At 41.9% G+C, this 24,256-nt stretch overlaps 4 protein-coding genes across 10 annotated transcripts in view; 2 read left to right on the top strand and 2 right to left on the bottom strand.

Moving 5' to 3' along the window:
• Positions 1-7,009, top strand: part of si:dkey-110g7.8 (GTPase IMAP family member 8) — a 9,021-nt gene extending 2,012 nt beyond the window's left edge. For 3 of the 4 annotated variants that reach the window (XM_046073811.1, XM_046073780.1, XM_046073800.1), the window contains exons 3-7: positions 1,426-1,981; positions 3,467-3,564; positions 3,739-3,870; positions 4,104-4,694; positions 4,859-7,009. In XM_046073811.1, the coding sequence (XP_045929767.1) occupies positions 1,426-1,981; positions 3,467-3,564; positions 3,739-3,870; positions 4,104-4,694; positions 4,859-4,932 (1,451 nt within the window). In that variant the 3' untranslated portion in view covers positions 4,933-7,009. Of the gene's footprint in view, positions 1-34; positions 629-1,425; positions 1,982-3,466; positions 3,565-3,738; positions 3,871-4,103; positions 4,695-4,858 lie in introns of those variants that run through there. The other variant, XM_046073790.1, reaches the window with a different exon arrangement.
• Positions 7,010-8,457: 1,448 nt separating this feature from the next.
• On the bottom strand, positions 8,458-11,281 carry atf4b (activating transcription factor 4b). The gene is made up of 3 exons (XM_046073907.1): positions 11,107-11,281; positions 9,904-10,359; positions 8,458-9,807 (listed from the first exon to the last, which is right to left on the bottom strand). The coding sequence occupies exons 2-3, from the start codon at positions 10,253-10,255 to the stop codon at positions 8,816-8,818; spliced, it is 1,344 nt and encodes a 447-aa protein (XP_045929863.1). The 5' UTR covers positions 10,256-10,359; positions 11,107-11,281; the 3' UTR covers positions 8,458-8,815.
• Positions 11,282-11,541: 260 nt separating this feature from the next.
• Positions 11,542-21,366, bottom strand: LOC123985898. 4 transcript variants are annotated; one of them, XM_046073886.1, is made up of 10 exons: positions 20,660-21,366; positions 16,485-16,586; positions 16,139-16,285; positions 15,918-16,025; positions 15,341-15,436; positions 13,869-13,988; positions 13,723-13,767; positions 13,530-13,569; positions 13,234-13,288; positions 11,542-12,406 (listed from the first exon to the last, which is right to left on the bottom strand). In XM_046073886.1, exons 2-10 carry the CDS (start codon positions 16,551-16,553, stop codon positions 11,680-11,682), a joined length of 1,407 nt encoding a protein of 468 aa, XP_045929842.1. In that variant the 5' UTR covers positions 16,554-16,586; positions 20,660-21,366; the 3' UTR covers positions 11,542-11,679. The 4 variants fall into 4 exon arrangements, with proteins under 4 accessions (XP_045929842.1, XP_045929825.1, XP_045929836.1 ...); XM_046073869.1 differs by having other exon boundaries at positions 13,866-13,988; positions 20,660-21,363; XM_046073880.1 differs by lacking the exon at positions 20,660-21,366 and adding an exon at positions 17,684-17,742 and having other exon boundaries at positions 13,866-13,988.
• Positions 21,367-22,746: 1,380 nt separating this feature from the next.
• LOC123958306 (cathepsin D-like) overlaps positions 22,747-24,256 on the top strand; it is a 5,296-nt gene continuing 3,786 nt past the window's right edge. The window contains exons 1-3 of the mRNA XM_046031602.1: positions 22,747-22,910; positions 23,271-23,424; positions 23,949-24,085. Coding sequence (XP_045887558.1) covers positions 22,843-22,910; positions 23,271-23,424; positions 23,949-24,085 — 359 coding nt within the window. The 5' untranslated portion in view covers positions 22,747-22,842. The remainder of the gene's footprint in view (positions 22,911-23,270; positions 23,425-23,948; positions 24,086-24,256) is intronic.

The following is a 24,256-nucleotide window of genomic DNA, read 5'->3' as shown; positions in this document are numbered from 1 at the left end:
TATCTGTCCTCCTGACTGCAGTCTGCATACAGTGCCACACTGCTGCTGCTGCTGCTGCTGCTGCTGTGTGATAGGAGCAAGTGGGAGGATCAGCTTCCTCTGTTTTGAGGAAAACATGACGAGACATCTTCCCCGAGCTGCTGCAGCAGGGGTGGATTTGGCTTCCTGTCTATTGCATTGCACAATCTTTCGCTTTTGCTTGGACAGATAAATAAATAAAAGAAGGCGCGCTGGAAGACGAGGAGAAGAGGAGAGAAGCTAGGGAGGAAAGGACGGAAAAGAGCCATAGTAGGGTGAGGGGGTGTGGAAAACAGTAATACAAAAAAGAGGGGAGAAGTTGAATGGCAGTGGATTTATGGGGAGATAAAGGGGAGGAAACGGTAGACACAGGGACAGAAGATAGAGTGAGTTACACTGCAGTAGAATGAGGGTTAGAGTGAAAGAGAGAGCCAAGAAGCATTTGAGCTGTCAGCCTTTCACACACCACTCAGGATCCGTCGCTTTCTGAAAAGGCAAGAAGAGGAATCCACCGTGGAGGCGAGAAGGAGAAGGAGGAGGGGTGCCGAGGAGGAGGAAGCCAGAGGTTCCACACACAAGATGGCTGCTGTGTCCTCTGCCTCTGACACAGGTAAGTGGGCTTTTAATCCTTTAGCTGCACACCTCGCTGCAGATTCCCCGTCCTTGTTCAGTCACAGCATCCGGGGTAAACTCTCAGACCCATTTCATGTTTGTTCACAGTACTGGCAAACTGTTGCTTGAGTCAACTTCTGTGTTTAGCAGCTCACATGAAAAGTGTCAGCAGCAGGAAGTAACAGGGTAAATCAGTAAACTTCCTTCTCTTCCTCCATAATCTCTCCCTCCTGTTATCCACACAGAGCATGAGTCGTTCTTTTCTGAATATTCATATTCTTCTGCAATCAAAACATTTATCTTTTTCATGTAACTTTTACTCAAAGTAAATCATATCCTGTCCACATGCCATTCTGTCTGGAAGGAGTCCAACGTCCCTCCTCTCTGACCCAATTTTTCTGAAGGCCAGAGGAAAACAAAGAGGAGGCATGCTGGGAGGAGGGTTAGGCGAAAAGAAGGGGATAAGGAAGCATAGAAGAGAAAGCAGTTATGGAAATGTAGCAATGAGCTCATCTAAGAAGGGCACACGGGGGAAGTCTAAGAAGAAATGAGGGAGAGTCCATGAGTTGGAAAAGGACAAAACTATATGTTGCAGTTGAAAGAGCGCAGAAGTTTCCTCTTGTGGGCGTAAGACATCACTTCAGAGACAGAAGAGGGGATTAAACAGAATAATAAAGTAAAGATAATTTCCTGTGGGGGGGGCAACTGCTGTGCTTCAGGCAGCAGTCAGAAAATAAAACTAACAAACCCGTCCTTGTGGTGAACCTCCAGTATAATCTTTCTGTGTTTCACCAGGGGATCCCAGGGGCCGACACCCCCCTGAGCGCAGACTGCTGATCCTGGGGGGACCACAGTCTGGTAAGACCTCCACCGCCAACACCATCCTGGGGGATGAGGTCTTCGACGCAGGGACAGAGACTACACACAGCAACGTGGGCCAGACAGAGATCTACGGGCGACGGGTCACTGTGGTCGACACTCCGCCATGGGCCATCCCCAGTGACCCGGAAGAGAACACCGAAGCTGACAATGACGACAACGCCGGCGCAGAGTCAGACAGCCCTGCGCAACCAGCGCCGAGCCTGGACAGCGAGGGGCCATGCATGGGGGCCATTCTCTGCCCTCCCGGACCCCACGCCATCCTGCTGGTGGTGTCGGTAACCCAGCCCTTCACTGACATCCAGAGGAGGGCTGCAGAGGACCAGCTGGGGGCCCTGGGCGGAGGGACCTGGAGGTACTCCATGGTGGTCTTCACTGGGATGGACAAGCTGCCCAACGGTGTCTTCATCGAGGAGCACATAGCGAACACTGGAGAGTCCCTGCAGTGGCTGGTGGAGAGATGTGGAAGCAGGTACAATGTCTGTTTTCTCTCCCTCTCTCTTTGATTTCACAAACGTCTGCTCTAATGTCTGCGTGACACATCTGTGTCAAGTCTTTGTTAGCCCTGTGCAAGCAAAACAATCACAACTAATAGCTGAATCTTGTGGTTGGAGCAACAGTGCAGCAGCAGTTCAATTGACAGCAGATTTTATTTACATATCAAAGTCTGTTTGCAGGTCTTGGGGAGTGCTACTGCATGCTGTAAAGCCTGCTGTGGCTCCAGAGGGAGCTGTGTGTGAAGTCTGATCAACTGCCTCAAGTGATGTCATTCCCGCTCCTCATCTATGCTTGTGGCTCGAGGCTACATTAGCTGCTACACACAGAATCTCTGACTAAACTGTTGAGTTGCATTGTGGGTAATGTGGGCGCCAGGTTTTGATAAGGAAGAAGAATGCATGGGACAAAAAAGACATCTCTTGTTCTGTCCGTGGTGAGGCGGATATGTTATGGGGGAGTGCCTCACTAAATCAGTGGCGCAGTCTTTTCACAGGGTGACTTCTGCATCTGTACGCATCTGATCTTTTGAAACCATCAAATCTCGTTTGTGTAGATGAAAGGGGCACTCCAGAGATTTCTGTTAAAGGCTTTCTGTTAAAAAAAAGTCTCAAGCCAAAACTGAGAAAACCCTGGTGGCATCACAATGACATCAGCAGGTTTTTTTTTACTTCGACATAATCAACAATGTGGTGCTCTGTAAGCTCTGTAAACTGGAAATGGCTTGTCACTGCAGTACAACTGCTATGCACAAACCCTTGAAGCAAAATCATCCTGGAGCCCTTTTTCAAGACAGCACCTCAAATCCTGTTTACTTTTTGTCCCCACACAAGCACGATATATTAGGATGAACAACACGAGGAACGTGTTTCTGTAAGTAGTAGTCACTTAAAATTGCTTTTATAAATGTTTCTTCATCGCCCCCATGTTTAAAGTAATGTCTGCACCGTTGCTGTTGTGGCTTAAACTAACGTTACTACAAATCGTTTCTTATATTTCTTGACCCACACTGATGGAAAAATTAAAATTAGTGATTATCTTGCATATTACTCCAGTGATGAAATAAAGTTTCAAGTTGAGTACTTCAGTCCAAATACAGGTTTTCCATTCAAGGGAAGGGTGAACATACAGTGTTTATATTAATCTAGGTCCAGTTTTTTTTCTGATCTGGTATCTGACAAATAAGGTCTGTTATTATTATTAATATCATCATCAATATCAACACAGCAGTGATTAGGAAATTATTTTATGTGTCAGTTTTATAGATATGATGATGAAAACAGTAAGAGTATTTTAAGGTTTTGATGTTTATTTTGGATGTATTAATTGTTCTATTAGGTAAAAAAAAATTGTTACCATTAGGTGCGACCCTAGTATACAACTGTTTTTACATTAAAGTGAACCTTATTGAGTAAAAGTGGAGAATGTGAATCCTTTAAGAATGTGTTTCTTCCACCTGCAGGTACCACGCCTTTGACAACACTCGGAAAGACACGGAAGACAACACACAAGTACCCGAGCTGATGGAAAAGGTGGAGGAAATGATAACTGACAACCAAGGTTTGTTTTTCACATTAAGTGATGTTCCTCGAATCTTGTGCGGTGATACACAAAATAATAGTACTGTATGCGGAACTTAACTTCTGCAGTTTTTGTATTATGACGTGTAATTACACTAATTGTGTTATAGAAGTCATTGGAAACAGTGGATAATGTTTTGTTGCTGTCGTGCAGGCTGGTACTTTGAGGTGAATGAGTTGATTTTACTGGAAGAAGAGCAGGCCAGGAGAGCTCTGGAGGAGGAGAGGATAAGGATGGAGGAGCACGCTAGACAGAGGGAGCAGATGATTGGAGGACCTCCCAGAGGTATGAGGGAGCTGGATGTGTGTGTTAGTGAGTGTTGATGTGTGTAAGTGAGTGAGTCATGCGGTCATAATACTGCTCCTAGGAAAAAAGACCTCTTGGTGTTCTGGGAAACAGTTTACTCATTAGATGGTAAATTATTTTATTCCTAATGGATTTTCTTTCTCTCCCCATCTTACTCTCCTCGTCTCATTCTTTCTTTGTCTGCCATTCTGTCTGTCTTTCTGGGTTTACAGAGTTGAGACTGCTCTTGTTGGGCTGGAAGGGCGTTGGAAAGAGCTCGGTGGGGAACTCCATCCTGGGCCGTCGGTACTTTGAGTCGGGCCAGGAGACGGAGTTGTGCCTTAGGAGGCAGGCGCTCGTTTCCGGTCGTCGGATCACTATCGTCGACACCCCGGGCTGGGATTGGTTCTCAGTGAGGCGAACCCCGAAGCGCATCCGCCAGGAGTCCCAGCGCGGAGCTGCCCTCCTGCGACCTGGACCCCACACCCTGCTGCTGGTCCTCCCCGTCGTCTCGTCCCTCACTGCCAGGAAGCGGCGAACGCTCCTGGCTCACATAGAGACTCTGTTCGGTGACACTGCGTGCCTCCACACCATGGTGCTGTTCAGCTGTGGTGATTGGCTGGGCCGCACGCCCATCGAGGAGCACATCCTGAGAGGTGGGCGGGAGCTGCAAAGACTACTCGAATTCTGTGGGAACTATTACCACGTCCTGGACAGTAAGACTCCTGGAAAGGACAGGAGTGTGTCAGTCCTCCTGGATAAGATAGAGGAGATGATCAGAGAGAACGGTGACAAGGCTTTTCTCCCCATACAGACCGAGTGGTGTAAGTCACACAATTTTATTCTCACATATATTTTCCTGTATTTATATTTTCTGTCTTATGTTGCAGTGAAAACAGACATATCTAAACGTACATGTATGTCTGTGTGTCCAACCACTGAAATTTCTTACCATACATCCATCTAATGTATGTGTTGCATTTGACAGTGAGCGAGGAGAGCTCATACTCTTCTGACAACACCGAGCCAGAAGACGACTGTCGAGGATGCCAGCTGCAGTGACCCGCTCGCACTAAAAGGAAAGTGGTCCCGCTTTTTATCATCGTTCTGAGTCTCCAGCAGACCCGAAACATCACCATGTGTAACTTGAACCTCATCTAGATATCCTGTTCAGACTCTGAAGAGTTTTCGGGAAAATTAAATGAGTAGCTTTTTGTTAGAACTGTAAAGACCAAACTCACTGATTGCCGAGCAAAGGTCGACCCCGGACTGAGAGTGCAAACACTCCTCGAACCCAAGAGGAGGAGGAATATCCTGCTTCTGCTTCAAGGGACCAGAGTTCAGTCCCTGTCCATGAGCATGTACACAGATATCAACTGCTGCTAAAGAGACCTTCTTTCCACACTGCGGAGTAATGAATTACTCATCATTGTAACTATGTTCAGACTGCACTGATAAACTTTGTATTACAAGTTGAAAGCGTAAAATCAAAACCAAAAGGGATATGCTTAAAAAGGCAATATTATCATGACTAGTGAGATTGGGAGGTAGGACTCAGGTCTGCCATAAGTTTGTCACTCTTGGTTACTGTAAGACTAAGAGGATTGTTTCTGTGTCTGACTTGTACCATGACTTTTACGTCATCCCCCGTTCTGCATCAAGTGCCATTTCTGTCATTCAGTTCAAAGTAGTTTGAATCAACAAGCGTTCAAAGGAAAAGGTTTGAGTGAATATACCAAACCAAAACGTGGACAGTGTGACAAAAGATAATAACGTGTACTGGAACGTGTGCACACTAATGTAACAGAAAAAAGAAGTGAGAAGGGTCTTTAGATGTAAAAGTACAGACATGAAAAATACGATAAGGCTCTGCTCTTTCACATGAATCATACTAAATCCCTTTTCGGTAACATTTGGTTAGTTTCTGCTCAGGGAGTCAGGATTGAAATGCTTCCTCTAGGACAAAATCTGGTACATTTAAAGAATTGTTGATTAATGCTGATTGCCAAACTGCAGACGTAAGTCATATATAAATTAAAATTTTTGAAGAGAGAGAAGAGAGTCAGTGTTTGCACTTTGGTTGGAATTGGTTCATTTTGGTTCTCTTGTGCTAAAGAAGATCAGTTGAATAAGGAAGGAAGGAAATATAGTCATTCTTAGCTCACCTCTGCTGTAGCATTCATGCACTGGAGGAGCTCTAAAAACAGTAATGAAAGGCTGAAACTGTGTGCACAGATCCCCGCGGAGCAGCTTGGGCTGGCTCCGCTTCGCTGTCTCTGGTCACACATCCAGTGCATTTATCGACAAGGTAGAAACAGCTACGTGCCTCAGCATCAAAGCGTGAGAGTGGGTGTACGGCCCTGCGGCAGGGCAGTACCCTCTAGGCTACATCCAGCTTTCGCATGCTACAGAAACAACATAACCTCATGAACCACTCGAGCTCAAATAGGGCTTTTACTACCTTTTTCTACATCATCGAGACATCTGTTCCTGACGTCGACAGCGGCGTTTTGAAAAAATAATATATATATGTATTCAACTCTCAGAGGCATGTTAAGACATCGCATGCAGGACAACGCGTGCCTATAGAGTTGAAGGCAACCTCACTTCTTATTCCCCTGACTCTTGCTTGAGCAAGTCTATATGGGGATTTCTGGTAAAACATCACATCTTCTACCTTTACAAGTGCAAAAATGAAAGAAAAAGAGAATTCGTGCTCTGAAATGTACAAATAAAAGCATATATAATGTGTGACCGATACCACTGCCATGCTGTTAAATTTTATTTTTACAAACCCTGACACTGCTTCCCCTATGCTTTACTGACTCTGTGCTTCATCCTGTGATGTAGGCTAACACAGCACTAAGTGACAAGCATGACTTGACAATTTGATATGATGTTTAAAACATTCATTTGGAGTCTTACAGTCCCACTTCACCTGTGAATATATTGTATAAGCCATGTATATTTACAGTGTAAAATATGTTCCATTGTACTTTTAGCCAAGCATTTTTCACTGTGTAGATTCTACCACTTTATTGTAGCCAAAGTGACGTTACTTCCTGTGTGGTCCTTCCCAAATGGTGATTGCATCATCGCTACTCTGCACATCCTCAGACAATAAAAGATATGGATATATTGTTGTGTATGTTTGGCTTTCATCATGTTATTGACCTATTTTTTAATCTGCCGTGCACTTTGCTTCATCGACGGACTGCAGTACTGTCCTACAAGACAAAAGTCATAATTATTCTGACATGCATTGGATAACTCTGTGGTGGGAGTAGTAATTGTGGAGTCTCATCAGTTGGTGGCGCGGTAGCAAGTAGATTTGTCTGCCACCCACAGAAATACTGCCTGTGTGGATAATTACATTCCTAGGTCAACGGTTTAGAGTGTTTAATAAATTAATAAAAAGAAATCCAAGGATTTTATGTGGAACCTTTATATTGTCTGGCTTAGGCAGAACAAAGGCCAAGGCAAAATAAAAGCTTTTTTCTAAATTCATCAAGTTTACCTTGCCAAAAACTATTGTCAGTACATACAGTGGGCATACAGTACTGCATTTTGTAGGGTTGTATTAATCCTGGCAGCCTTATCTAGTCAGGTAACCATGTCTCAAACAACTCTAAATAAGATGTGGCCTTTCATGAATATTGTTCTGAAAGTAATAATCTGATAATTATCCCTTGAAAAATAAGGACATTCCACCAGGTTTTTCAGGAAGAAACGTTTTTCCTGTTCTAAGTAGCTCTGCACCATCTTGACTTTGGCATGCCTCCAGATATAGATCGTCCCTAAGCTATCTGGAAAAAAGCCTGGGCCAATTACAGCGTGAACACCTAGGGCCAGTTGTTAGCTGAACGTGCGCATTTTTGTTGATATTATTCAAGCTGTGCCTAGGTCAGCACTTCCTCTTTTCTTTTTTTTTCCCTCTTATTGTCACACAGATTAATAAATCCATGTGTATTCTTTAAAGCATCACTATACACTTCAGCTAGTGTCTTAATTTAGTCATCAGCAGACGGACAGAACATTTTTGAGACTTGTTTACCTTGTATTGACAAATTTCATTTTAATTCACATGACTGTCAGTTGACTGAACACCCATGTGTCTGCAGCACAATGCTGATCAGGCGGGCTCCATGATCCTCTTTCTACTTTGTTTGAAAGAGGACGGACATCTGGGCCTCCACACACACATTATGCATTATCAGGCCGGGAACAAAAACTGTGTTTGGGACTAGGTTAGGTTCTGAACAGACTAAAACAGGTCAAACCTGTGCTTTACTGATCCTGTTATGTAAAAATCTCCTGCACTGTAGCCTTTGACTGAGTTCAGACCTGTGGTTTGGCCTTCCAGGCCAACCTTACACAGTAGGGTACATATAAACTGGCATTTATCATCTTTCATGCCTAATCACACTGCATTAATCCTCTCGAACAGTTCCTATTGTGCTAAGTGATGCGTACATTTACACAGCTGTTATAATGAAATTACCCAAAATATCCAATAGCAACCATTCTACTGCTATCCTCCCAATATAAATTATTGATAGCCAGAGGGAAAAACACCAAAGACAGTAATAAGATTCAAGACTCTTTATTGAGAGATAATACATGATCTGGTTATAATATAATACATACAGATTTTTTTTTTTAAAAGGACATCCTACTGGCAAGTTAATGAGGTCCACAGATTGGAAAAGTGTACAAACATTACAAGAAACAGCACACAAGATAATATTCTGAAGGTTGTAGAATACTTGTTTCCATAGGTCTACTCTAAACTTGACTATAGTATTCTAAATGTAATACCAGTGTTAAATATTTAAAAAGATGTTTCCACAAACATTGAACAGAACACAAACTTTACTTATTTGCATGAAAAATAAATGAATCTTTCTGAATTGTCACATACCAAACACACTGTTAGGTCTCACCTCTAGGGGTCATCACTAAGACCTTTTTTGATCTTGGCCTGACGGACCTCCTCCATCAGCTCTTTCAGGTACTCGATCTCCCTGGCCATGGACTCTGCCTTCTCAGTCAGCTCCATGTTCTTCCTCTTCAGGCGTTCATGCTCTTTAGTGATGGACTCCTGCTCAGCTCTCTTCTTCTGCCTGTAACGTGTGGCAGCTGTCTTATTCTGCTCCATCTTCTTTAATTTCTTGGCCTTTGTTGCTTTCAAAGGTGCCCTTTCATCTCCACCTGCACCCCCGGGGGACTTGACTTTGACACTGGTGGCGCTGGGGGAGGGTGGACTGGCTTTATATTTGGGCTCGGGGTAAGGCCTGCTTCTGGAGGACTTTGGTGGAGGGGAGGAATGGATGACCTCTGATGGGGTAGTTACAGTGGTGGTGAATGAAACTTCATCTTTGGGAGCCAGAACGAGGACAATGCGGGTTGGTGAAAGGGAGAGTACTATCCTCGGGACCTGAGGGATAACAGAAGCCACAACTGGCTTCACCTCACTCTCTGAGACGTCCACTTCACTGCCTAGGTCCAGGGTGTAGGCTGGGGAGGACGGAGAATCAACCAAGTGTGGTGACGGGGCTGGAGAAGCAGGCTCAGATTTGATTTCCAGCTCCTCCTGTGGCTCTGGGACAAACAGAGCAGGTGAAGGAACATCCTGCTCATCAATGTGGGATTCTGGCTCATCCAGTGTAATGACAGAAGGCTCTGTACAGACAGTGGGAGGGGTGGGAGGAGGATTACTTGAAAGAGAAGCGGAGGGGAGACTCGAGAGCACAGGAGTTGAGAGAGCGGGCATGGCGAGGGAGTCAAGCTCCATGGGGCAATCCAGGGAGGCGAGGAGGTCTTCTGGAGAGCTGCGGGACTCTTCAGTAGGACTGCAGGAGCCAATCAGAGAGTCCAGGTCAAACTCGCTCAGATCCACCCTCTCGGCCATCCAGTCAAGGTCACCGAACACATCCTCTGTGGAGGCAAATCGGGCATTATATTGATGAGGCTCTAGGCATTTTGAAGGGTATAGAGTGCTTTCCGATTATTAAGACTGAACACCATCATTACCTTTGCCGTCATCCGATACCGTCCGTCTCGGCTGTTCAGGGTGGCCCAACCAGGGGAGGGAGAGCAGGTCCGACTCAGTCCCAGCTTTGTCCTCACGGAGGAGGACGGCCGGTGGCGAGGTAGGAGGAGAGTAGAAGGGAGGAGGAGAGGAGGAAGAAGACAGCGACGAGGAGGTGAGGGGTGAAGCAGGTGAGGTGTCCCCCTCAAATGAGGTTCCTCCTCTTTCCTGTTGTTCTCGATCAGGGTGAAAAGACAGGAGGTCCATGGCGTCAGCCATGAGAGAGGAAGGTCCCAAGAGAAGGGCCTCCATGTCGTCCAGGCCAAACAGTGAGTTTGTCTTCATCATGGTCATAATGGCTGTTGTTGGTCACGAAAGGAGTGCGTGACGAGGCTAGGAAAGTTTCGAACTCTTTTATGCTGTCGAATGCAGCAACGGTGAGGGTTTCCACGAAGGACCTGAGGACAGAGGAAAAATAAGACATTTCAGTTTAAAATCTGAACATGTCAAAATAAATTATATAGTTAATAAAGACTATTAAGAGACTATTTACACTTTAAAAATGTCAACACTACCTGTGTGCAGAAAGACATTGTGTGGATAAAAAAATTTAAATATACTGTTAGGATATAAATAATGATTCTGATCTCAAAAGTAATGACATTTTTAGCACAACACTGCCCCCATCACTGCAGTGCACCTGCTACACATCACGTGTTTCCACCCAGCCGCCAGTCTTGTGACTCTGACGTCAGTCCGTCTCTAAACCGGTTCACCCTCCCTTTGTTCTGACTGCGCCCATGAAGCCGCCATTTTGACACAACGAGGAAATGAACCATTTTCTGACTGCCACGTTGGCACGCAGCAGTCGTGACAATAACGCAAGGTGCTATCTAATCATTATACTGACGATTAAATTAAAACAATTTAACAGTTTAGTCAAATACAAAATGCAGTTTCATACTAACGTCATGTCACGTGTTATGTCATCATTTGCTATTCCTTATATAACGTTATTAAGTCAAGGTCTCCAAGTACTCTACGATTTAGATCGCGTCTCATTAATTGTAAAGGTCAAATTAATAATAACTGGGATTCAATCAAATCTGTTTTCGTGATAACATCAGGCTGCTGAGGCGCGCGGCACTGTAACGTTAGGCCAGACAGCTGTCATCGACCAAATGTTCTAAAAAAATAATACTTACGACATTTTTGCTGAATTAGAAGTGACTCAGTGCACTGGCTGGATGCACTGTGTTGTTGGCGGCTGGGTCGCGGCACACTTTTACACTGCCATTTCGGCCAAGAGAGTGATGTTCAACAATGCTGTCACTTGGTTTGTTGTTCCTCTTGAGGAAAAATGGCGCACGCAGCGGCGAGGTGTTAGTAAAAAGCAGGGAGAGGAGGTATCCTTCCGCAGAGCCCACACTATCACTCCGCCAGTGTTTGTGTTCCGCATTCCGCACCGACGGTCTGCATCCCAAAAAGTAACAACTGGTGCTTAACTAAATTAATACAACATTATTTTACTTATGAGAGTGATTTTCATTTATAAGGCTATTTATTATTTGTAGTAGAACTACAATCTTGAACAACTCCAGCTTAAATAAATCACACATTATGTTTTACAATTACAAAATGTTTATTGAAAAATAAGTGGCAGGCTAAATAAGGCATTTTATTACCAGTTAAACCAATTAAAACATTATTAAACATCTCTTTCTCCCTGTCTCACCACACACAGGCACACAACACAACACAACAAGAAGTTCTTTGATTCAACCAAACATCTCGCACATTTGAATCAGGTGATCTAGTTCATCCTGCAGATTTTCAGCCAGCAGGCGAACTCTACCTGAAAACCTGCTCTTATTTGACTTCTTCAGCTTCTGACCATCCTTCTCTGAAAAACACAGATCCATTTCCTTAGCAAAAGCCTGAATCAGTTTCTCAGATGACACCCCACCAGCGTGTGAGGTGTCTTGGTTCATGCCAAACACAGACTGTGACAGATGTGCCATCTTCAGTGCATCAGGCGGGGCTCCTGCCCTCAGTAACCTGAGAATGTTGTGCCTTCGCAGCTCATTCATCCCAGAGAGGATAAAATCCAGACAATGTTCCACATCAATAATATTTGCATTATATTCGCCTACTAGTTTCTCAATTGTCTTCCTATCCACAGTCTTCTTATTGGCGATAGCTGTGTGGGCACCTATACCCCCAGCAGACGCCACCATACCAGCACCAATAGCTGTAGCAATCAGCGAGGCACCCAGGGTTATAGGGGCAAAGGCGATACCCACCATGGCAGTCACCCCTCCCACAGCACCTGTGGTGCCTCCTGCAATGCCCATGTTTTTATTCATCTTCTTCATCTTGTCCAGGCCGTCTGAGATGGAGATGAATTCTGCGATGATGTCCCGCAGGCCTCCGTTGCGTTTTACCATGAGAAGGTTGTAGATTTGCAGGGCCTTTCTCACATTCATGGCTCTCTGACTAAATGATCTGCATAGGGACAGAAAATACTGCTTCTTCATCCAGCTCATTCAGTTAAATTCAACATTAATTCTGAAATAGTTTAGCCCATTAACTTCAATTGTAACAAATTTTAAGTTGTTATGTAGAAATATTTTAACAGGAAACTAATGGCACCAAATTGCAGAGGTGGGTGGAGTTGCCAAAATTGTACTCAAGCGTAAAACTAGGCTAATGTTAATTTGTAAAAACAGGTACTCAAGTAGAAGTAAAGGTGGTCATCTAAATAACTACTTGACTTAGGGTTTAAAAGTAAGAATATTTACAGTATCGCAGAAAGCAGGAGGAGTTTTGAAGCATGATATACTGTGTGTAGCTATTTATTAATAAACATATTAGCAGTAAATCTGTCAGCTCAGTGTCAGCACGGTTCTCTGATGTACTGACTTCACAACCAGGCTGGGTGCACTAAATTTTTTATATGTAAATATTAGCTGCTAGCACTATTTGAAAACCATACTGCTGCTGTAATCATGCTGTAGCTTCAGCCATTTTTCTGCTCTGAACAGAGTCATGTGGATGCGTGACTGTGGTAGCATAACAAAGCACAAGCAGACTTGGGACCAGCTGACCACCTGCTTCTTAAAAGATCAAGAATGCATAAAATAATACATAAATAAAAGTAGCACAATGAATGTAACTAAATGTAGCTAAGTAAAAGCAATATTTTTTCTCTAAAAATCTACTCAAGTAAGAGTAAAAGTTAAAAATAAAAAAACACACTTTATTTAAAAAGTTACTTGAGGACATGTAACTGTGTAAATGTAAATAAATGACAAATGTTTTTGTGTGGTTACCTCATTTCCTCGCCTATACTGAGGCCATACAATGATGGAACCGTGAAATTGGATTCTGATGGAGTGACAGCACAGAGATGATTAAATACTGTACACCTTGGTCACACTCTTTGTTACTGACTTACATTTTTGTGTATTTTCCGCATGGTTAATTTCCTTTTAAATTAATTGATGCAGATTATTGGTAGTCAAGGAATTAAGAATAAATATAAAATATGACACACACCAAAGTTTGGTGCTTCTTCATTCTTCAAAAACAATTATACAGTATCTAACAAACAAAAGGTTGTACTCACTTGACACTCTTTTCAACCATGTCAACATCCCATTGATGTCCTGAGGAAAACAGGTTAATTTCTTTAAAAATAATAATAATAATAAACCGTTGCAGAGAGACAATATATTTTATTCATGAAACAACTTTAAACTTAGCACAAAACTAAATTGTGTTTATTTGAAGGTGAAGGAAAGAATGTAGAACAACCCTACCTCTGTGTCCTCAGTGGTCTGTTGATGAGAAGTGGAGCAGCCACTCTGGTTGTGTTGTCCGGAAGGAAGTGTAAATAAATTACAGCATGCTAAATATACAGAAATATAATGTGTGTGTACTGTGTGAGCACTGTCTTTCTCACCACCTCATCTTTATCCGCTGGAAGAATTTCCAGGTAGGTGGGCATCTCAATGTACAGTGGCTCTGATGGACTCCCCATTGCTGGCGGGGGTGGCAGGTTGAATTGAGGCGGTGGTGGTCTGGTCTGTAATAGACAAAGCAATTTAATTAGTTTTTCAACTCTATAACCACAACATGTATTCCCAGAACACTTTTAATAAAATAAATGGTTTTGTGACAAATAAGCAGTAAACTGATGATTGATGGAATGAAGTGCTTTGGGTTTAAAGGCAGATGTATCATGTCCAGACCTACAACAAAGCCTCTAGGAGCAATGCCCTAAACTCAACAGGAAGTTGGCCATTTTGAATTAAAGGTCATTTTTGACAATTAACAGGTTCATTAGTTTAACAAACTCCTCCTACAGAATTAATGCAATCAATTTGAAATTTTTGCTGTGCAGTCTGAATGCATTGAAGATGAAAAGTGGTGCTATCTGTGAGTTTTGGTAGATGGGCGTGTCCGTGGCATGCCGTCAAATGTCGGTGATTCACCATGAAACATGAAGTTGTTATAACTTCAGTGTCCATGCTCAGGTCAAACTCTACCTGTCTGATAAGACTGCCACCAGAACACTACATGTAAATAATCACTCAATGTCATAGTGTCATCTACTGGCAATAGGAAGTAAGCCTTTGTGAATAACATTATTTTATTTACATGACATTTTCACAGCGTCGTCCAAACTTCATGTACTGTTACACAACATTAGCGTGTCTTGTCTAGCACCACCTACGGGATACTGGAAGTGACATTTTACTCCTTCATGACCAGTTCAAAACACGCAAAAAGTCAGAGACACTCTCCCAACCTCCACACACTGCGCTGCAGCCGCAACACGCCCTGACACTGCGCGAGGGCCTGTCCAATACTGCTTGCATCATTAATTTGGGGTTGAAATGACTTGTAGGTACAAAAAGTTGACTCCTCTCTCCTCTCACTCACGTTTCCACCGTCATCTTCCTGCAACAATTCGCCTCTCACCAGATTTCAAAGTGAAAACTGTCCTTGAGCAAGAGTTCTGTTTCTAGTTTAAAACAAAGGGTGTTACTTGTAGGGATCCTTCCCATGATGTTTTCAGACACCTGGTCTAACAAGCAGAGCCTGTTGATGGCAAAAACAAGCACTTTTTGTGGACGTAATTTTGACTGCCGCAATTGCCCCAAAGGAATATGTTGCAGCCACTGCAGCCGGGTCGCAGCTGCTGGCTGAAGCCATCTACTGCACGGACTCCAAAACCTTTTGTACCTACTTGTCATTTCAACTCCAAAATATATGAAAATCGGGCCCATGTTTAAAAATACCAAAATCACCCTGAACTGTGTAAAATCCAGTAAGAAATTGTGCGGGCTTACATATCTGATTTTCCATGACAGCATGACAAACACAAACACAGTTCATCGCCTCTTGTTGTCAGCTCTGCAGTATCTCTCATACCTGTGGAGGTGAGGTTTCACACACTGATGTAGAGAGAGGGAGGGAGGATGGCCGAGGTCTTGGCAGAACTGCAGGTCTGTCTGTTCTGTCTGTGGCCTGAAAATCAAAGTGTGGTCACATTCCACAGTGTGGTTACATAATGCATTAGAGTATAACTAGAATATTCGGTGGAATGCCAAAATGTGAGACAGACTGCTAAGCTTTCATGCTGTAAACTGTACACTAGCTTCTACACTGGGGCGAGCTAGTTTTTGGAACAACTCAGATATGATTCATCTTCACATGTGTCTCAAAGAAATCTAACTAAATGTGTTGCAGCTGGACCATTTGTGATCTCTAGTGTCCACATAACCCATTTGTATCCTTTAAAGTTCAATCATTAAGGGTTTTGTCATTATTGTAAAACAACACATTTATGTTGCTAAAAATATATTGACGAAAATTTTAAAGGAATAGTTCAACAAGCACGTTTCCCAAAATGTCCAACTATTCCTTTGAGATGGACCACATTTCTAGTAATAACACATGTAGCAATCTTTTCAAGAGTAAAATTAAGCACATTAGTTTGTTTATATACCTTCACAGTATTTAATTTCACATAGAGATTGCCATCTGCTGCTGTGGGTTTACTTGAAGTCGCACATTGGCTCATTGGTGGTCTGGGAGGACAAGTGGGAGGAGGCCTCTTACAGTGACAACGGAAGGACATAAAAAAAATTAATACATGCAAATTAAAACGTGCTATCATGTATTGACCTTAGTAATAATATCGGCAAGTGTCTAACCTGCTCAACTTACCACTGCTTTGGTTGTATTGCTAGTTGTGTCTACAGAGTCAGCAGTGTTGTTGCTGATGTTCCACAGGGACTTGTGTTGTAATCTTGGCCTGGGACTAGGTACAGGTTTGACTTCAACCTCTAACTGGCTTCCATCTGTGACAGGAGGCTGAAACAAGTGAATCAACATTTCTAATAATCCATTAAATTTGAAAGAATACCAAGAAGTACTTAAAAGACTAAAACCCCAGGATAATTACAGTAGTGTGAGAGGATTTTTACTTGTTACACTGCTTTGAAGGTCTCCAGCTCCTTTAAAGATGGAAAAGGTGATTGCATGCAAATACTGACATACAAATTTGTTTTACCACTAATGCATCTGGGTCTTTGTCAGCACACTGCGGGACCTCATAGTAGCTGGTGATGGCATTCTTCATCACGTTGGTTTTCCTTGGGGGTTTCCGACGGCTCTGCAGTATAAAAGTGACAGAAATGAACTCACTCATAATGAAACAATTAAGATGAGAAATTAGTTTTAAAGTGCACTATATTACTATGCAGCCCTTCTCCTTGTGTATGGTTACATAAAGACTTATTACCATTACATTATGAATGTTCTTGTGATATGTTAGATTCCTGTCAATTGACAAAACTGTTATTTTCAAATAGGCTAAATGCAGCATAAAAATCTGTGTATCTGCCTGTCCGTTCCTCAAATTCCTCAATACATTTCATTACCACACACATCCATAATATAATTTAAGGGTTTGAATCCTGATTGTGAAAATCAGTAGTTGTTACCATCATAGACAAATTCATCTGTAAGGGCTCCTGGGGGCCACAGGTTTACTGTGTGGTAATTTGATTAAAACAAAGTAATTTAGGATTAAACATATAAGCATAATAGTGAAATAACAAATATCTTAAAACTAGATTGTGACAGAGGGGCCCTCTATGAGACAGGCCCTTATCATGTCATATTGATTGTGCTTTAGTGGTGCATATCCCTCAGTTGTCATCAGTGTTGGGCAAGTTACTCAGAAATTGTAATATATTACTAGTTACTTTTTACTCCTTAAAAAAGTAATATTATTACTTTACTTATTACTGGGTGATAAAAGTAACTAGTTACGTTACTCGTGCAAGTTGCTTTCCAAAATGCTCCTTTTTTCAATAACTTCCATGTGATGTAACCTACCGACTCCAAAGCAGTGCTGAATTGTAGTACTACACTAGGCAAATGAGACACACCTCTTCATATTAGTTTTGAGTACTTCTTTTATTTTATATTAATATTTTATGGAAGAAAATGCTCTTCTTTTTTAATAGCTTCCATGTCATGTGATTCAGGGACTACAAATCAATGCCAAAGTGTAGAACTACACCAGGCAAATGAGACACACCTCTTCATTTTAGATGTGAGTGTAGTGTGAGTTTTATTTTATATGAAGATTTATTAAGATTTTATGGAAAAGGGGGCTTTTTTAATTGTCTCATCCAAAGCTTCCATGTGAAATAGTTTTTAAGGCGAAAATTAAATGATCAAAATAAAATCCCCTCAGTTTACCTTAACAACACACCACAGCTGCTTCCGTCTTTTAACTGGGTGGTGTCACGGTAGCTGTATGGTGGAGCTGGTTGGTGGACCCAAATGCAGGGCACAAGACACAAGCAGAAAGATCACCACAAAACTAACACCAACAGGGAAAACAGACAGAAGCTAAGGTAAAACAGAACTCAGATAGACATGGGCAAAACACAGAAGTACACAGACCAGGAGTGAACACTAAGACATGAACTAAGGTACAGGACTCAGAACTAAGATACGAGACAAGACAGATACTAAGTAAGACTACAAATAACATGACTGACTGAAAACTAAACGACCAAAGCAGAACAGACACGCCCACAGTGTGACAGGTGGCACATGACTCCCCCTTTCAACTTGACATCCATCCAGTCTGTTGGGCTTTCTCATCCTTAAGTTTTCCCTGAATAAGTAATTGTTAAAACATTTTAAACTGATATGTAGGTGAAAACATAATGTCAGCTCACAAGCTCACGAACATTTGGTATGACCAGTAAATAACCAATGTTTGTATTCATCTCATCATTCCAAATGAATATGAGGGAGGGGGAGAGGGTAGTCATAAAAGGTAGGCTACATTATAGTAGTAATAATAGTCTTTCTAAACGAAGCTTAAGAATGCCATGGCAAATTCTTCAACTTCTAAAGTGGAGCAATCGAAAGCATCCTGACTGGAAACCTTACCATCTGGCATAGGATGTGCAAGGTCCAGGACGGGAGGGCTCTGCAGAAGGTGATTAAAACCGCCCAGAAGATTATTGGTACCCATCTACCAAGCATCAGTGATGAGCCCAGGACAGTACCAACAAAGTCACAGCCTGTTCACCCTGCTTTCTTCTGGGATAAGATATAGAAGTCTGCTGTCGTAGCATCAGACTGCTGAGAATGTACTAGCATAAGAAAAAGCACTCAAATCTAATATGAAGAGGTATGTCTCATTTGTCTAATGAAGTACTACAATTGAGCAAAAGGTTGGAGGCACTAGGCATCATGTCATTGAAATAAAGCTGTCTTTTCCAAAAAATATTAATAGAAATAAGAAAAAGTACTCAAATCTAAGATGAAAAGATGTGCTTCATTGGTCTAGTGTAATACTACATTTCAGCAAAGGTCTGGAGTCACTGAATGACATCACATGGAAGCTATAAAAACAATAAAGCCTTTTTTCTCAAAATCATTAACAAATTTTAATAAAATAAAATGTGGACTCAAATGTAATTTCAAGAGGTGTGTCTCATTTACCTAATGTAGTACTACAATGCTGCATAAGATTGGAGTCCCTGGGTCACATGGCATAGACTATTAAAAAAACCCTTTTCCATAAAATCTTAATAAATCCTAAAATAAATTAGAATATGTACTCAAATCTAATATGAAGAGGTGTGTCTAATTTCCCCATTGTATTACTATAATTCGGCATTGGTTCAGGGTCCCTGCCAGGACGTGGAAGATATCGAGAAAAATGCATTTTTTTGCACAAAATATTAATAAATGTTAATATGAAATGAAGAGGTGTGTCTCATTTGCCTAGTGTAGCTCTACAATTTGGCATTGGTTTGGAGTCCCTGATCACCTGGACGCTGTTGAAAAAAAGAGCATCCATCGTCAACTGCTTATCCTGTGTACAGGAGCCTATCCCAGCTAATGTCGGGCGAAAGGCGGGGTACAATCTGGACAGGTTGCCAGTCCATGGCAGGGCCACACATAGACAAACAATCACTCACATTCACACCTAAGGACAATTTTAGAGACACCAGTTATCCTAGCATGCATGTCTTTGGACAGTGGAAGGAAGCCAGAGCACCCGGAGAGAAACAACACAGACACGGGAAGAACATGCAAACTCCACACAGAAAGGCCGGGGCAACCGGGTTCTGAACCCTTGACCTTTTTGCTGTGAGGTAACAGTGCTAACCACTGCACCACCACTGTTTAAGGTAAACAGTCAAGCTAACGATGTACCAGCAGTCTGCATTTGGTCATTGGTGTAGCCTGATGATGACCAAATTATGCACACACAAAAAGACAAACTACTCTTATTTCATGTGGATGTGACTGATGTAATGTTTCAGCCACAGATGATCTTCCTCAGTTAACGTGAAGAAGTGAACACACCTGTATTTAATAGGCAATACGTTATGAAACATCACATCATTATCTCCTAATTTGATTTGTTTTCCAAATCATAATTTAATATTGGAGACAACAAGAAAATAATTTCTGTATGTTCACTTTTTTACCTTTACCTGAGAAATACCATTTGAAATATATAATAACATATAATAATAATAATAATAATAATATCCACATTAAATATAAGACTTGGGGAAGTTCTTTAATATGTCACAAAATAGACATTGAGCTTGGGGGGGGGGGTCTTAATCTAGTAGCTAGGAAAATTACTTTCTCCTAAAATTTACATTTGATTAAATTCAAATTAATTTGTCAACTGTATTTATTTTACTTTATATTATGTTACCCTGAGCATGGCTATCTCCAAGATACAAAAAACCCTATAATATATTATTTTATGTGTCAGCAAATAGACATTGAGCTTGGGGGGGCGTCTTACCCCACACTACCCTACTTGTTTTTTCAAAGTAACAGTGCTTTTACTTGAGTACAGTTTTTGGCTACTCTAACCCCCTCTGCTGGTTTGGTATGTTAAACAGAACTCTGTGCTCTGATTGTACAGGGTTGCTGCTATTTTAAAGTTAACGTTTCACTGCTCGGGCCAAAATCTTACAAGCTAACTGATTATGTAAGTTAATAGTGTGCAGAGCTTGCAGTTGTCTTTCATTCAGTAAACTGGTGGTACATGCAAATCTCATGTGAGGAACCACACTGACCTGTTTCCTAATCGCTGAATGAGACTGGTGTCATGTATCTTTTAGACTCAACTCTTTTCTAAAACGTATAAAACATATATTCAAAGCAGGAAGAGCTGATACTTACCGTCCTGTTTCAGTTCGGAAGCCGTTGTTATCAGTGCTCTCTGTGTCACTACACCGTTTGATCCTTTCTGTGTCCAGTGTAGGAAAGGGCTCAATAATTCTCCCATACGTTTGACATGCCTGTACTCTTGTCAGGCCACAAATGCCATATAGATACCTGCTCCTCCAATCACCTGGTTGGTTTTGTTGACTAGTTTATTTAAAACTCGTTCAGCAGGCTAAGTGACTGTAAGTTTTGTTCTTGTTAAGCTTGCCTGGATTTTTTTTACTCTTTGTCACTGATGTGTTGGCAATTGTGGGATGGACGACTCATCTTGAATTTTTGTTTACTGCAGTTTGGATTTTAAACTCTTCTTTTAGCACTCATATTTGCATGTTATTTCTGAATGCTTGACGAAATTAAAACCAACAAAACTAGAGATGGGAGGAATATGTAAAATCAGTAGTGTAGGGAGTGGATGATTGAAAATGTGCTGCATGGATGTTGTGCTGTAAAAACAAAGAAAAGGAACCAAAAGCCACAACACAAGATGTGTTGGGAGGAGTGCTGCCTGGCTGCACCTGGGCATGCTGCTGATTAACCTGCCAAACACGTCTGAAGCCCCAGAGCTAAGCAGCAGTAGTGTGAACCGAGCAGTTGTTGTGAAGTTGTTCTTCCGACTTCCGTGTGTGTGGAAACAACATGGATGCTACTACAAAGATGTGAATACCAGAAAATAAAAGGTGAAATTCTGGACTCTTGTCTCATATTTATCTTTTGATCTTAAACCAAAATGTCTTCAGTGAACAACAAAAACAAAGGAATTTGCCTTACCGTTCCAATACTTTTGGAGGGGACTGTATATACAATATTTTGCACGAATCAAAGTTCTGTATACTTCTTTATGTATCATGTACACTTTATTTCTCTTTTTGCAATAAAGATTTAAGGAGGACAAAAATATTCTTATTATTACCATTATTACCATATGAATCAGTCTGTAAGAGGACCCGCGGTGTATTTAGATAGAAATGGCTAATTCTAAGGTAATAAAAACATAACGGTTTATTATATAAGGTCTTTATACACCACTGAAAACATAGTTATGAATATTCTATATTACACACTGGACCTTTAAAAAAGGGGGAAACAGCTTGCCTGGCTCTGTCTTAAGGTAACAAAATCCACTTACCAGCACAGCTAAAGCTCACTAATTAAAAGTTTTATACATTTTAACACACCTTTTTGCAGGGTTAATGCCAAAACATTCAATTTCAAATTTCAGTTTTTTAATGGATTATACAAATAACATGTAACGTGTTAATTAGTGAGCTTTATAGGTACTCATAAGCATAGGAATTTAGTGAATTTTGTTTCCAGTCTTTATGCTAAGCTAAGCTAAGTTAAGCTGCTGCTGGCTGTAGTTTTATATTCACCTGACCTGAGAGTGGTATCAATCCTCTCATGTACCTCGGGCATTTCCCAAAATGTTGAGACATTCTTTTAAGTTCACTGTTTGAAAGACATGGGCATTTACCAGACAGGGACTGTCTAACTCACTTAACCCCTAGTTGCTCCAGAGGCGTGCGACCTCTGACATATATAGCAACTGTAAGTCGCTTTGGATAAAAGCGAATGTAATGTAATGTAATGTAAATCTAACAAAAAGATGCTACTGGGTTGCATTATGGGAAATGTAGGATCCAGTGCCCTAAAAGCCTTGACAACTCTTTTGTTTTTATAATCTCTCTCTCCCACTGCCCAAATGTAATGTTAGACAAGCCCGGGCAGAAGACAGACAAACATTTGGATGGTTACTGAACTCACTTTTCGTCAGTACAGTTTAGCCTGCTATGGTTATGTCTATATATTCTCTGGGGGAAGTTATTTAACAAATTGTTAAAAGAGGGAGTTTCAAAAATCTGCAGAATGTGCTCTATCTATCATTTCAGTCACAATACAGCTCGTGACCCTGCAGAGACCTGCACCGGTCTGTAACGTGGGATGATGGCCTTCCTCTTCTACCAATCAGAATACCGCACTGATTACTTTCCCCCAATCACATAACGGGGAAAACCGAGTAAACGCGGAATCTGCCGAAGCACTTTCGCTTAGCTTTCTGCGTCAGTTGAAATAGTGGTCCGTGTGTGCGCTAGTTAGTAACGGAAATAATATAAGAGTTTGTTATATGTACCAGGACAGGCATGACACGGCTGAAGATACCTTGTATCATCGGGGCGCTGCTCGTAGTACAAAGCGCCGCCATCATCAGGTAAATACAGTTCATGTATTAGCAACTAGAGTGAGCTAATATTACATATCAGCCGAAGTTAGGCTACATATCAACAGACAAGTAACTTAGGCTTCTTTGAATCCAGGTTGATGTATGCGCGCGCGTTGACTTCCTTATTTTGTGCGGGTAATTATCCCCGCGTGTTTACAATGAATGTGCCAGAAACAATGACACTGGTGCAATTAAAAATGATGTTTACACTTTGCCCTGTTAATTAATTTTGCATTGTAGGAAGAAAGAAGGTGCGAGCGCTTTGTACCAGGAAGCAGCCTTTCCGCGCGCATAACGCACGCGAACGGTTGTTCCTGTGACATTCAATTCAATAATGCCTCATTTCAGAGTTCCCCTTCATAAAACGAGAAGCCTACGGCGCCTGATGAGCGACAATGGGCTGTCTCTGGAGGAGCTTCGGGCTTTGGCGAAGAGCACTGGAGCACCTGACAGCTCTCCCTCCCCCAACCTGCCTGTGGAGAGGCTGACCAACTTCATGGATGTATGTACACAATACTTCAATCAGCAGTTAAAGCTAGATTTCAGTCATTATCCTCTCCTCATGATGTCAGCAGAAACCCAGGGGGGGTTGATGATAGTGAGTGCCACACAGTGAGTGGGTCCGTTTTGTTGCAGCCTTATTGGTGGGAGTCAGCTTCTAATAACGCCCGATGTGTAAAACATCCATTGACACTTAAGCCAAGAGTTTGTTGCCACACAAGGCATTGTGGGTCAAAACGTTTGTTTGAGCAGTACTGCCAGTGAATAAAAGGAGAAAATGAATAAGTAAATATTGGATGATATCATGGGCTGACCTCTGTTATTTCATATTTTGAAAAACAAGGGATAAGGTTGAGCTGGAACCATAAACTTTTATCTCTGTTTGCTTTTATGGAGCCGAATGAACACAGATTAAATGCTCTGCTTAAGTTTTTAGTCTAAAATGTTGTGTGAATAATACCTACACTTGCAGGTGTAGTGGTGGTGTCACAGCAGATCTCAGTATTACCTATACTGTCTCCTCAGGCCCAGTACTACGGGGTGATCAGCATCGGCACCCCTCCACAGGACTTCACTGTGCTTTTTGACACTGGCTCCTCCAACCTCTGGGTCCCCTCCATTCACTGCTCTTTCCTCGATTTGGCCTGCTGTGAGTTTGCCATGTTGGGGAACTGACTCACTTGCAATCTGCTGGTTAATCCTAAAGAACGCTGGCTGTATTTACAGTAGTGACTAAAATGTCACACTTCTCCTTGTTGTTCCTTTTTAGAGTTTGCCTTCAAACATTTTAGTTTGAATGTTTGTGTGTGTGTGTGTGTGTCTTGACGTTATTG

This window comes from Micropterus dolomieu, linkage group LG02, assembly GCF_021292245.1.
Source record: "Micropterus dolomieu isolate WLL.071019.BEF.003 ecotype Adirondacks linkage group LG02, ASM2129224v1, whole genome shotgun sequence".
In the NCBI taxonomy this organism is placed as follows: Eukaryota; Metazoa; Chordata; class Actinopteri; order Centrarchiformes; family Centrarchidae; genus Micropterus; species Micropterus dolomieu.
Note: the sequence above shows the minus strand (reverse complement) of the source record. Positions and strands in the feature narration are given on the sequence as shown.